At 46.4% G+C, this 13,823-nt stretch overlaps 2 protein-coding genes across 4 annotated transcripts in view; both read left to right on the top strand.

Annotated features, from left to right (window-relative positions):
* The window catches only part of LOC135921857 (uncharacterized), a 203,794-nt gene that overhangs the window by 43,651 nt on the left and 146,320 nt on the right, over positions 1–13,823 (top strand). The window lies entirely within an intron of this gene.
* Positions 185–4,547, top strand: LOC135921858 (zinc finger protein 121-like). Its single transcript, XM_070526350.1, has 2 exons — positions 185–252; positions 4,229–4,547. The coding sequence occupies exons 1-2, from the start codon at positions 185–187 to the stop codon at positions 4,545–4,547; spliced, it is 387 nt and encodes a 128-aa protein (XP_070382451.1).

Below are 13,823 nucleotides of genomic sequence, written 5' to 3'. Positions count from 1 at the left end.
CGCAATGCTGCATCTCGACACCTGTTCGGGCCGAGAGTGTAGGAATTTGTCGTGGAACGCCCTCGCAGATTGCGTGAAGTATAGCCAGCCCTGCGCTATCCTGCCATGGGAAATAACCGGCTGCACGGTGCGTACGAGACGGGTGACTATGGCCGGGAAAGAACCAGCTCGACCATATGTGACGATGTCGGGTGGCAGTTGCAATGTGGGCCAGGCTGCAAGCAGTGCAGCCTCTGATCTGGACAATAGCAGGTGAGCTTCCGACGAACATTTACTTTGAATTATGTCAAACCTAGACATGCTGACTGCCGAATATTTAGGTTCTTTTACGGTGAAGCTTTCTTGCCGAGTTTTGATGGGTTTGCTCACCATAGCTGTTGCTGCTGTCTTGGTGAATAGGGCTCACGCAAGAGACATTTGCAATGTGGAATTAACTTGCACGTAGCCCCAGCGCATCGGCCGTTATACCTGCTCTAGCACCAACGAAATTACTCAGTCAACGAACACGCCCTCCCTAATATCTTCCAGGGATCAAGCGCAAGCTATAGGGTGTCTTTTTTTTTAATTAGAAGGAAGCTTTCAACACTTACTTGCGCTTACTTGGTGCTTACTTGGTCAATCTATGGCAAATTATGGTGGGTTAGTCCTGCCAGTAGGGCAATGCTAACCTAAAGTTAAATTCTGGGCGTTTACGTGCCAAAACCACGGTTTCATTATCAGGCATGTCGTTGTGGTGGACTACGGATCACTTTTGATCACTAGGGCTTCTTAGTGTGCAACCCATGGAACACGGGGTTTTAATCAGGCCCTCATCGAAATGCGGCTGCAGCGGTCGGTATTTGATCGCGCAACCTCTGGTTTATCAGCACAGCGCCAAATTCATGAAGCCGCCACGTCGAGCAATATTAACTTTGACACATCGCGGGAAAGGCGTGTCGTAATCTTGGCCAATATCTCTTGCAATGTAATCTGTAGTGGTCTGGTCGCGCTGTCCGTGTCTTGCTGAGGTTGTCAAGGAGGCGTATAATTGTTGTGCTGCTAGAAGCTTTGCAGAAGATTTTTCATTGCCGCGTCGTGAAAGCTTAACTTCATAAAGGATTGAACAAGCTCGCTGGTGCTCTGTGCATTTTTTTTAATTAGAAAAAAAGGCCTAGTCGTTACTTGCCACCCAATACGGGCGCACCCACACGGGCCGACAAGATGTTCGCACTCGTAAGCGTCAATTTGCTTGCGCTCTTCTGGGTGCGACGTTCGGTAGAAGTTTATCTGGATTGGAAGAATGGCTCTCAGTTCCAGGTTATTTGATTACAGATAATGGCAAGACGGCAGTTCTAATATTTCATCAGACATCACATATAGCACAGTATTCAAGGTGTGCAGTGTCAAACTTGCGGTAAAACCGCACGGCTGTTCCGTTTACTTTTCTGAGGAAGATGGCTAGTCAACGTTAGTCAATGTTAGTCAATGAAGCACACACATAACTGGGACGAAGGTGTATTTGATCGCCAATTTGGCAAATCATCGTCTCGGATCTGGTGACACTGAAAATTCGCTCGAAGTTCATACGCCTTGACAACTCACCGGAAAGAATTAGTGCAATATGTGCCGTCAAATATTTATGAAGTTAAATAGAACATTGTCTTAATAAGTCATATATACATATTGATTTCTCGTGCTACTGATGTTCACCTTTAGGAGTAACCGAGCATAATGAGTAAGGGTATTCTATCTGACATAAGTGATTTCTTTATTTATGTGATTCAAAAAAAGACACGCGGGACATGGCAGGCTTAGAAATATTCAGAACAGCACTGTCTGATTGTTTCACTTTTTAGCCGTCTTCCTCTATGCGTGCGGCAAAAGTGATCCGGATTACTTTAGCATAGATTCGTCTGTCAATGACTACGCAGCGGGCGAAAGATTTCCGCCTGTGCATAAATACAAGACAAGTTTGTCTCTTTAAGCTTTGTAAGCAGAATGCCAGTGCAGTTTTAATGAGCCGCGAAGTCAAAGGTCAAATCAAAGGCTGTGGCTTGTTCGATTGCTGCAAATGCTTATAAGGGCAGCATCCGCTAAATTCATGAAAGAAACACTGGCTAAATTTATGATTTGATGACGAATGTATCGTGCCTGTCGATATTTGCTAAAGGGGTTCTGACATGACATTTTTGACTGTGTATTTGTTGCGTTGAATGAAAATGCTAGACCTCCAAATCCTAATAAAAATTGCGACAAGGCTATTTTATAGTGCTCTGAGAAGACTGTTTTCAAAGGTTTTCAAGCTCTAGGACCTTGAAAGCAAGAAAATGAATTGCCGAAAACATCTTGTCAGTACCTCTTTAAAGGTCTACACGTGTACCGCGCTAGTGTTCTGCAAGCTTTGCTTCAAAACAGCTTTTTCTTGAACCTTGTAACTACAGGGATGTGCAAATGTTGGAAACGTAGATGTCTTGTACAGATGGCATTGGCGTTGTGCCGATAAGCACGAGGACTCGGGTTCGAATATCGGTGTGGGCGGCCACACTTCGCCGGAGGACTAATGGAAAAACTCACGGGCTCTGAGTGTACGATAAAGAACGCCAGGTTGTCAAAATTTTTCCTCTTCGGTGTGGCCCATAATTATATCGCCGTTTTATCACCAAAACACCACAGAATTTTAATACACGCAGACCCGAGAAGACGGAAACAGCTGACCGTTTCATGCGCACGTAGTTTCTTGCTCATCCGGAGCCAAGTTTCAGTTTCCGAGCAAAAACGCGACAGTATCTCGTGCGGCATGATGCAGGAGAAGGATTTTTCTTGTGATTTAAAGCTGAGGAGAGATCACGCCGCCAGTAGCTAGAAATTTCACTCAGTAGCAGCATAACTGATCTGATTAAACGGACTATTTATTGTTTTACCGAATTAGCGAACCAAAAGGAACATATAACCTGTTTTCCGACATCTGCGTTTCCAGTACATCTGTTTCATAAAATTTGTACTGGTCTTGAGCCCGCTACATGCCCAGCAATTTAGGCCAGAGTTCCAAAACACACTGCGTATGAATTTCCTCCGCGTTGGCTTCAGTGGCCGCTCTTTCGCGGGGAGGGTGCGAGGCTGACTTGTTGGCAAAGGAAAGTTGCAGAACTCGCTCAACGTATACTCTCAAATTGAAAGTTGCAGAACTCGCTCAACGTATACTCTCAAATTTCAGGCACGAAAACACGAGATAGCACTGTACTGAAATGCACACGTTTCTCGGGCGACGCTTTGCGCCCCACTAACCACCTAAGGGTGTAGCTCATCCCTCGATGCGCCCTTATCGTTGACTCACCGTAGACGGTTTTACCCGGTATATATATATATATATATATATATATATATATATATATTTATATAATATGTGTGTATATGTATATATGTGTATATGTATATGTGTATATGGACCAGCCTTCGTCAGAGTACTGTGCTCTGACGAAGGCTGGTGCACTAGCCGAAAACGTTAAGTAAAAGAAGTCTTCCAAAAAGTTCGTCGTCTCTTTCCTGCGTAGGCTACCTCGGGTCCTGCGTGCTGAACTTTGAAGAAAACCCCTATATGTATGTATGTATGTATGTATGTATATATATATATATATATATATATATATATATATATATATATATATATATATATATAGATTCGAACATCGCGATAGATTCGTGGAAGGCACGCGAGCACTTTCGATTTTGGCGCACCCTTCCATGAGTCAAGCACCTGCATGAATAGCCGACGCGCTTGACCACGACACCAGTTTTCGACGATCTATGCCTGTTCATGTCCCTAACTTTTATTGTGGGTACAGGTGCAGGTCATGACCGCCAAAGAAACAGACGACAATAGGGTAAATTAAGGGGCTTTTCAATTTCTGGTATCGTGCAGCGCAGACAATGAACGTCTTGCAGCCTTACCATTGGGGTTTTTTCGCCTCGTTGCTTTTTAGCATCCTTCAACACGGCTCGATGGCTCCAAGCTAGAACGCGGTTATGAAACTTTCACGATTCGTAATTTTCGAAGAACAAGCCGATTGTTCCTTGGTGCCAAATCCATGATCGGAAAGCGCCGGCACTGTCAAATACAAGTGGGCGTTGCAAAGGCGGTAGCACTCGAGGGTAGTAGGTTTTTCCTGCAACCAACTTCACGATCCCGAATTTGGGCTCTTTACAGCAAAGTTTTACTAATGAAGTGCCCTCCATGTTTTTTCTCTCGCAGAGTTTCAGAAGAAACCCGAGAAGCAGCGCGGCAGCAGCGAGAGAACCAGGCTGCCAACAGAATCCTACAGTGCCCTGTTTGCCGGATCGCTTTCACCGACGTGGAGGCCTTCAAAAACCACGCCTGTGACCACTCGTTTGAGAAAACCCTCAACTGCTTCGATTGTGGGAAACTATTCAAGACACATTGGGGCCTCACGAGGCATTTACGCACGCACGGCGAGCCATTCTATGTGTGCGGCGTGTGCGGCAAAATATTCCCTACCAAAGATGGACACGAGACCCACATGTTTCTATTCCACGCAGGCGCACAGGATTGAGAAGCCGTCGAAGGGTCTGCTTAACACGGTAGCACACACCACGAAATTGGTCCGGCACGTCGGGAAGCACAGTCGCAGGTCTCGCATATGCGTCGGTGTAGCCGAACGTTCACCCGTGAGGAGTAACTTCTCTGGATGTCACCCTGGCTCCAAGACGTGTCGTGTGCCTACGGAGAAAAACTTGTGATCTGGGCCTCAACTGTTCTAGCTGTGCGCTGACTACTTGACAAACCAAAGGGGGCTAATTTTATTCCTTCTGACTATGGCTGAAGAATGCCTGCGAATAAATTTCTTACAGTGGTTATCTCGAGGAAAACTGTACGCCAGCTCTGTCGTTTTTTTTCGAAGAACGCACCCGTTCTTCGCAATCCTGTAGCCATGGTTTAAATAGGTTTATGTGCCTTCTGGATTGAACAAGGTAGCGAGATATCTTTTTCGAAAAGATAGCAGTACCGATATTGATAGTGTAGTTCTTAATAGTGATGTTGAGTAAAGTGCCGCCCTAATATTCCTGAGCCCTGCCTGTAACGTTATCAATAGTTTTAGCGCCTTCCATTGTAAACAAAACTGTTAAAAATGGTGCACATTTGTTCAATGGTGGAAGCTCAAGACTCTGCCTGGAAAAACATGATGGTGATAGCGGAACACCAGCTCCACGCGTCGGCTTAGCTGGTGAATCTAACAAATGAACAAATAAAACATTGCTTCGGTTAATTGACTTTAATGATGATGATGATGCCTAATTGGCATCCCGTGAAGAATGCTTTCGAATAAAATTCTTACAGTGGTTATCTCGAGCAACACTGCATGGCAGCTGTGTGGTTGGTTTGTTTGACGAACGCACCCGTTCTTCGCTTTACCAGTCGCACCAGCTTTCCCAGTCGGCTTGGCTGATGCATGGTATTAATGATGAATTACAACTGTGCTTCGCATATGTAATGGACTTTAATCATTATGTGGTATTGGCAATCCCTGTCATGGGGGCATATGATAACTCACGAGGCTATCCTCGGTGCTCTTGAGATGGTTGGCCTAGGTGGTCGAGTTTTCCAATGGATTTCCGATTACCTTTTTATGTTATCGTTTGCGTGTACCGGCGATGGTGAAACCGTACGACACGACACCTACCGAGGTGTTCCTCAAGGCGGTGTACTAAGCCCTACCATATTCAACCTCACACTTATTGGTCTCGTTGATCATCTGCCAACAGTGCTGAAGATATCAATGTACGCAGACGACATATGTATATGGATATCAGGTGTCACACGTCCTCAGATACGTGCAAGACTTCAAAAAGCTGATACTCTGCCAGCTATATACCACCGCAACCCAGGTCTTGAAATATCGTCAGACAACTGTGCACTGATGGCATTCACTCGCAAACCAATGACGCCCTACGCAATCTCAATTAATGGCCACCTAACTTCTTATAAGAAGACGCACAGAGTTCTTGGCACAATCATTGATCGAGATCTCGCATGCAGCCTGCACGTGACCTACTTGAAACAGCGTCTGACAGCAATCTGCAAGCTTTTCAAGTTTCAGGGCGGAAAGAGTTGGGCAATGTCAGTGCATGCAATGTAGGCATTGTATAGGGTCCTTTTTCTGGGCTTCTTGAGATACAATTTGCCCGTACGGACCAACACTAGCCAGACAAATCTTCGTGCTCTACAGGCTATTAAAGCTCGGACTCTCAAGGTTTGTCTTGGTTTGCCTAAATGCACATCGGCAGTAGCGACTATTGCGATCGCCCTGCGCCAATCCATACAAACACACATTGCGGTGGAAGTGTTGATAGTGCACATTAGGCACATTGCCTGCGCCCGTTCCCACCATGAGGCAACCATACCGTCAGAAAGGCCACAGGCTTCATTTTGTACTACTATTTTGGAATACTACACCTGGCTTCACCGCCGCAACTAAGCTATGGATTTGTCCATGGTGTTTGGCTCAACCTGCAGTACACGTCACCGTACAACAAATCAGGAAAAATCTGAGCTGTCATCACCTGCTCTTAAACAACTAACTCCACTCCTTTTGCACGAGAGGTACGCTGACCGCGTATATATCTATACTGACGGATCGACAGCGCTTCAGTGTTCCTCTGGAGCCTTAGTTTTCCCAGCGAAAGTCATCACCATCAGTTTCAAGACATGTCACCCAACGACACCGATGGCTGCCGATCTTGCAGCACTTCGCTCTGCACTTCGTCTCGTCAACAACGAACGACCTCGAAGTTGATCAATATTCAGTGTTTCGAATGCAGCACCCAAGTCGTTGCTATCAACCCAGCGGCGTGAACCACACTAACAGCTGGTATTCGAGATTAGGGAACTAATGCATACCCTGATTGAAGAAGGACACGACGCGACATTTCAGTTGCTTCCAAGTCACTGCGGCGTCATAGGGAACGAACACGCCGATAACGCTGCTCGGTAGGCTCTTCAGGTCGACGAAGAGGAGCTGATGCTATTATCAAGGACACATGCCCCTAGAAAACTTCGACTCCTTAGCCGTGATATCACGTTCTCCTTGTGGAATGCAGGAATTTTTCAGAACAGCCGGTTGCACAACCTTGACTCCTCCCTACGACCTTGCATTCCAGCTGGTCTCTTCCGTCGCGAAGCTACCCTGCTTTGTCGAATATGGCTAGGGGTGGCTTTCAACAAGTCCTTCGCTTTCCGAATCAGCTGGGCCGACGACGCCTCGTGTGATGACTGCGGTAACAAGCGGTTGTAGCCGAACAGGTGCTTATAGTGCTGCAAGTGCCACTGTGCTGCGCTGTGACAATATGCGGCGAAAGTGACCGACTGTGATTGTATGTCTATGCTCCTTTCTTTCTTTATCTCCTCATTGTTATCACTTTACCTCCGCCTCCCCTCTTTACCAAGCGTAGGGTAGCAAACCGGAACTTCCCCTCTAATTATTCTCCCTGGATTTCCCATTTCCTCTCTCTCTCTCCGACGCGTGCGGGCCTAGCATTGCACTATATTTGGGATCGGCCAACGTACGGGGAGGGCTTAACACCTGCTTCAAGTCCGCAACGGTGTCGGGCCGGTATAGCAATGTCCTCGAGACGAGCCAACCTATGAGGTGCGCTCAACGCCTACATCACCTCCACCGCTGGTCGGAAAAGCATGGCACGATATTCGGTATCGGGCCATGTATGGGGAGTGCTTAAGGCCTGCTTCACCTCGGCCGCGGGTTGGACCATTATTGCGCTAACTCCAGGATCGGCGCAAGTATGGGGAGTTTTTTGCTTACTACAGAGAAATTTCCTTCGAGGCTAGAGGTAGACAGCTTCACTGTAAAAACACGTTTGTCCCTTGCATCAGATTTACATTAATGAATCCCAGGCGATCAACGCATTCGTTATGCTGTGCCGCAGCAGCTGCCTCACGTGCAGCGTCAATACCTGACGTCATACCTACCTGTTCTTACCACGCCGTCTTCAGGCACTGCACAAGTTCAGCAACTGCAGCGTTACGGAGATGGATTACGCTGGTGCTTTCTCGACCAAGGCTACCGCTTTGAGAAGAAGGCGGGATGCAAAAGGGCTTATGTGGTACGTAGACAGAGCTGCAAGCTAAAAATCCTTGGTGGTGAAAATTGTGCTGGAAGTATGCCGTGGCTGATAATCAGACCGTGATTCTGGCACGTAATCCACTCAAATTTGGGAACACCTCTTGAAGGGCTTTAAAGAACAAAGCTCATGCTTCTGGCACCGCTTTCATTATATTTTTTTTTATCCGGCAAATGGGCGCTTGCACGATTTTAGCGATCCAACTAATATACAGCTCCGGAGGACAGTATCATTAGATGGTTAGCTGAACCAAGACACAAATTGTATCCATTCCAATAAAAGAAAATTCAGTCTGATACTCTTGAGATAATTGGAAACTGTTCATTAAAATTAACATTAAGCTAAACATCCGCGAGACGACACAGTTCCCAAAATACTTTGGGCAGTTTATTCGGAAAAATGAAGCACAGGAAGGATATGAACGATTTTATAGTGGTGCCACGAAGCTCCTGAGGGAGTATTCAGTAAATCGATGGTGGCATCTTTATGGCCCGACTAGGCACGCGAAAATGCTGCAATCGATGACCGCGGAAACTCACTGTAAAACGCTTGCTTTAGGAAACGCGGCAGCAGCGGCGGGCGAAGTGACGAAGCGTGAGCTCCGAGAACACAGAGCAAGCACAAGGCTACGAGCCAGAGACGCACCTAGACGTTGCCCCAAAGGGAGATAAGATTCTAGATACGGTCTGCGACCACCTGCAACCGCCAGATGCGCCGTTGCAGCCGGAGTGGAACGCAGCCCACGTTGGGCCCACCTCCCTCTCCCTCCCCTTCCTCCAGTGCGTCGCAACACTGGGTGATTCGCGCACGACGGCGGCTGCCCGCTGTCGTCTGTTCTTTCGCGGGCGATGTTGAGCCGTAATCGTCTGCTCCCTTCGTACGCTTTCACTCGCGCATACAGCGTAGGGGGCGCGGCGACGGTATTATCTCCCTTGGACTTTATACGGGACCGCACGGCGACGGCGACACCGACGGCGGAAAAGCGCTTGGAGTATCCATGTATTTCCTATCGCAATTAAAGGCATTTCAGCCCCACTACAGAAGCCTCGTTCACCATGAAGGTTTTGATGTGAAGTTTGGTTATGTAAGCTTCATAATGTGACGAGCATCTTGTGCATAACGGGGGCAGGTTGCCTGAGTTGCGATTGAGCGTTTGTGCCGTAGTCCATATATGAATGAATTCAGCTAAAGCCTTGCCACCTAGTTCTTTTGAAATTATTGTCGTGCTATCCCAGTCGATACCATGGCCCGTGCACACTGAGTGTGCAACCAACGCGTTTGTTGCTAAATGCTTGATGCTGACATGACAGTTGTGTTGATCTATCTTTTTTATTGAAATTACCCGTTTCACCTATGTACACGTGTTCAAAACAAGCGCAAGAAATCCTGTACAACGCACCCGGGAACTTATCTTTTGCGAGCTAGTCTTCGAACGTTAAACATTGCGTGCCTTAGCTTGCGTGTAGGGCAACTGAACACCGCAAATTTAAGTAGCAGTCGCAGTGCGTCTGAATGCAGCTCCCTCTGTATATCAAATCAAATTAGTATATATTTAGGCTTATAGACATCTATATAGCGCGCCAATCTGTTAATATAGAAGTGGATTAGGGTGAACACATGCAATTATGTACATTGTTTTCATAGGTTTAACCACTGGGCGTATGCCTGTTTATGGCGAGTCGATCCAGAATCGCCATCTGCGATAGGGACAAAAGAGGTGCAGATTACTTGCCCGTCATAACCATTCTCCTCTCGACATGCGTTATACATCACCTCGGCATAGGCTTTATTCGCAGTTTTAATTTCGGCATAGCTTGGAAGCGGTGAGGTGCATAAACACAGAAATTGCTAAAGAATTATTGCAGTAACTTCTGCGGCGGATAAGCATAAATACTGCATGAATAACATGTTGCACAGGACGAAAAAAAGCAAAAGATCACGCATCGCGGTTTGTTAAAAAGTGTTTATTAACCGCTTTCAATGTGTTTCGTTTCACTTTTATTCGATCATGTGTGTTAGATTTGCATATTGATATTGTGAAAAAAGGTATAGCTTGTACAGGAAGTATCTTAGCCTTTCATCAGCCACCACTGCATACTACGCTCGAGTATTGTTAAATATGGATATACAGGTCGTGATGAAAATTTGCCCGGATCTGCGAACACGCGCCAAACTGCGCTTTATCACCTTCTGATAAAGCCACAGCTACGCATCGTTAGGTACTCAAGCAAGAAAGGACGCGCATGCGCAATGCCATGTCTCGACACCAGGCGATGGTTTGGGAAGAGGGTTTAGTAATGCTCCATGGCACGCCCTAGCAGATTGCGTGAAGTATGACCACCCCTGCGCTGTCCTGTCCTGGGAAATAACCGGTTGCACTGACCGCACAAGACAGGCGACAATGGCCGGGAAAGAAACAGCTGGACCCCACTTTACGACGTCGAGTGGCAGTTGCAGCGTGGACCAGGGTACAAGCAGTACAGCCGCTGATCTAAACCTTGGCAGGTGAGCTTCCATTGAACATTTATATTGAATAATTTCAAACCTAGGGAAGTTGGTAATTGGAGATTGCGGAACGTTTAGCTTCTTTTACTAAACTATTGTAGCCGAGCTTTTATAGGTTCTGTTCACCGTGGCTGCATCTGCTGTCTTGGTGAATGCGGCTCACAAAAGAGACATTTCCAATGTGCAAATGGCTTGCACGTAGCCCCAGCACATCGGCAGTTATACCGGAGCTAGCGCCTAAGAAATTACTCAGTCAACGAACACGCCCTACCTAATATCCTCTACGGATGAAGCACACGCTCTTGATTCTTATTATTTTGATGAAACGACGTTTTCTACGCCTTAGGGTTTCGTCTGCTTACCCGGTGAATTTATTGACACGTATGGTTGGCCCCTCCTGCACTTACAGCAATACTAAACCTACACTTCATTTAAAGTTTGGAGGTTTACGCGCCGAAAGCATGATATGATTATCAGGCTCATCGTAGTGGGTGGCTTGGGATTGCTTTCGACAACAAGGGGTTCTTAACGTGAACCCCAAGGAGCACGGGTTTTACCAGACCCCAATCGAAATGCGGCCGTAGCAGCCGGTTTTTGATCATGCCACCTCTGGCTTAGCAGCGCAGCGCCAAATTCACGAAGCCACCACGACGAGCAATGTTAACTTTGTCTGATCGTGGAATAGTCGTGCAGTGAACTTGGCCAATCTCGGTTACAAACTAATCTACGTGTGGTGTGGTTGGGGGTTCCCTATTCTGATTTTGTCGACCAGGTGCATAATTGTTGCGCTGCTACAAGCTTTGTAGAAAATGTCCTATAGCCCCGCCGTGAAAGATTACCTTCGTATAGGCTTCAGAAAGGTCGCTCGTGCTCTATGCATGTGTGCTTAAATAGAAAAACGCCCAGTCGTTATCTTGCACCTCATATGTGCGCATCCACGCGAGCTGACAAAATGTTCACGCCCATAAGCGTCAATTCGCCTACGCTGATCTGGGTGCGACGTTCTGGGTGCGACGATTTGCGACGTTAGATAAAAATTTATCTCGATTGGAAAAATGGCTGTCAGTTCCAGGTTATTTGATTACATAAAGCGGCACGATGGCCGTTCTAGTATGTGATGACACATCACTAATTGCCCTGCATTCGAGGAGCGCAGTCTCAAACTTGCGGTAAAAACGCACTGCTGTTCCATTTGCTTTTCTTAGGAAGATTCTTAGTCGATGAAGCACAAACATAACTTGGATGAAGATGTATTTCATCGACAATCTCGCGAATAAATATATTGGATCTGGTGACATCCTGAATGTTCGTTCGAAGTCGATTCGCCGATTTTTGCATTGCAATATGTGCCGTCAAGTATTAAATAATAATAATTGGAGCATTTTGTTAAATTGCCATACATACATTTTTATTACTTCTGCAGAGTCTGAGAAAGGCCAAGGAAAGACGGGGAAGTTAATAAGAGATAATATTCGGTCGGCTACCCTGTCTCGGGGTAGCGGCATAAGGATGCCAAAGTGAGAGCGAGAAAAAGAAAAACACACACATACATACGACAGAGGATTGTTTCTTTAAGCACAGTAACGCTGTTTTAGAACCGTTCCTAATGTTACGCCGTGTCACCATCCAATCCCACGTCCCACAGTGTACGGTCACAATTTGCCGCAAAGTCCCGCGTATTTTAAGCAACTTAGCAGCGCCTTTATGGCAGATCGCAATGATCTTGCTTTAGGCCAATTTCCAAGTATGTCTTTCATTAGTGGGCGCTTGTCCATTTGGTGTAGCGTGGCTTAGGGGACTGATCTTGGGGGGGTCCAAACGAGGGCAGTCCCCAAGAAGGTTTGCGATTGTGCCATTGCTCCCACCGAAGTCGCAAAGTGGGCTGTTGTCCATCGCCTTAAGGAAGGAGTACGCCTTTCAAAATGGTACTCCAAGCCTATAGACGCATTTGAAGAGTGCAGTTACGTCGTAGAAGGTCGGGCGGAATACGGAGGTGAAAATTAGGGACCAGGGTATGAAGGCGTGTCCTTGGGAATTCCGATGAATTGCATTGAGCTAATGTTAATTAACGCGCAAGTGCGTAACGTTTTTTTCGCTGCGTCTGCTCTCGAAGACGGCTTGTGAAATTGACGTTAGCGTCTGGCAGTAACCCAGCCCAATGAATAAAGCTATGCTTTGTGACATTGTAATTTTTTTCAAACTCTGTATAAATTAAAGACATGGTAAATGGCACGCTTAGCAATCTTAAGAACTGCGGTTTGTGATCATTCCACTTTTTATCTGTCTTCCTCTGAGCCTGCGGGAAACGCGTTCCCCTTAATGTCAAGCAGAGGTTGGTCCGTGTACGAATACGCAGCGGCCGAAAGATTTCCTCTTGTGTATATGCACATATGAATTCTAGTCTTTTTTAGCTTTGCAAGAACAATGCCCCTGCAGCTTTTTTGGGCACCGAAGCAAAAGTTTTTAGGCTGTGGCTTGTTCGATTGTTAGTTTGCTTAAAAGGGCAGGCTCCGCACATTTGCTACGCCGCGGGATGTTTATGGTTGAGCTACACTCGCGAAACAAAGGCTAAAGGTATGATTTGATGACGAATGTATGACGCCCATCGATAATATTTGCTTGTAAGTGGTACTGATATGACATTTCTGAGTGTTTATTTCTTGCGGTAAATCAAATTGCGCTAAATCAAATTGCGCTAAATCAAATTGCGCTAAATCAAATTGCGCTAAATCAAATTGCGCTAAATCAAATTGCGCTAAATCAAATTGCGCTAAATCAATTGCGCTAAATCAATTGCGCTAAATCAATTGTAAGCTTTCTGTAGATGCAGTAGTGTGTGTGTGTGTGTGTGTGTGTGTGTGTGTGTGTGTGTGTGTGTGTGTGTGTGTGTGTGTGTGTGTGTGTGTGTGTGTGTGTGTGTGTGTGTGTGTGTGTGTGTGTGTGTGTGTGTGTGTGTGTGTGTGTGTGTGTGTGTGTGTGTGTGTGTGTGTGTGTGTGTGTGTGTGTGTGTGTGTGTGTGTGTGTGTGTGTGTGTGTGTGTGTGTGTGTGTGTGTGTGTGTGTGTGTGTGTGTGTGTGTGTGTGTGTGTGTGTGTGTGTGTGTGTGTGTGTGTGTGTGTGTGTGTGTGTGTGTGTGTGTGTGTGTGTGTGTGTGTGTGTGTGTGTGTGTGTGTGTGTGTGTGTGTGTGT

This window comes from Dermacentor albipictus, chromosome 9 (genome assembly GCF_038994185.2).
Source record: "Dermacentor albipictus isolate Rhodes 1998 colony chromosome 9, USDA_Dalb.pri_finalv2, whole genome shotgun sequence".
Lineage (NCBI taxonomy): Eukaryota > Metazoa > Arthropoda > Arachnida > Ixodida > Ixodidae > Dermacentor > Dermacentor albipictus.
This window is presented reverse-complemented; position numbering and strand designations above follow the sequence as displayed.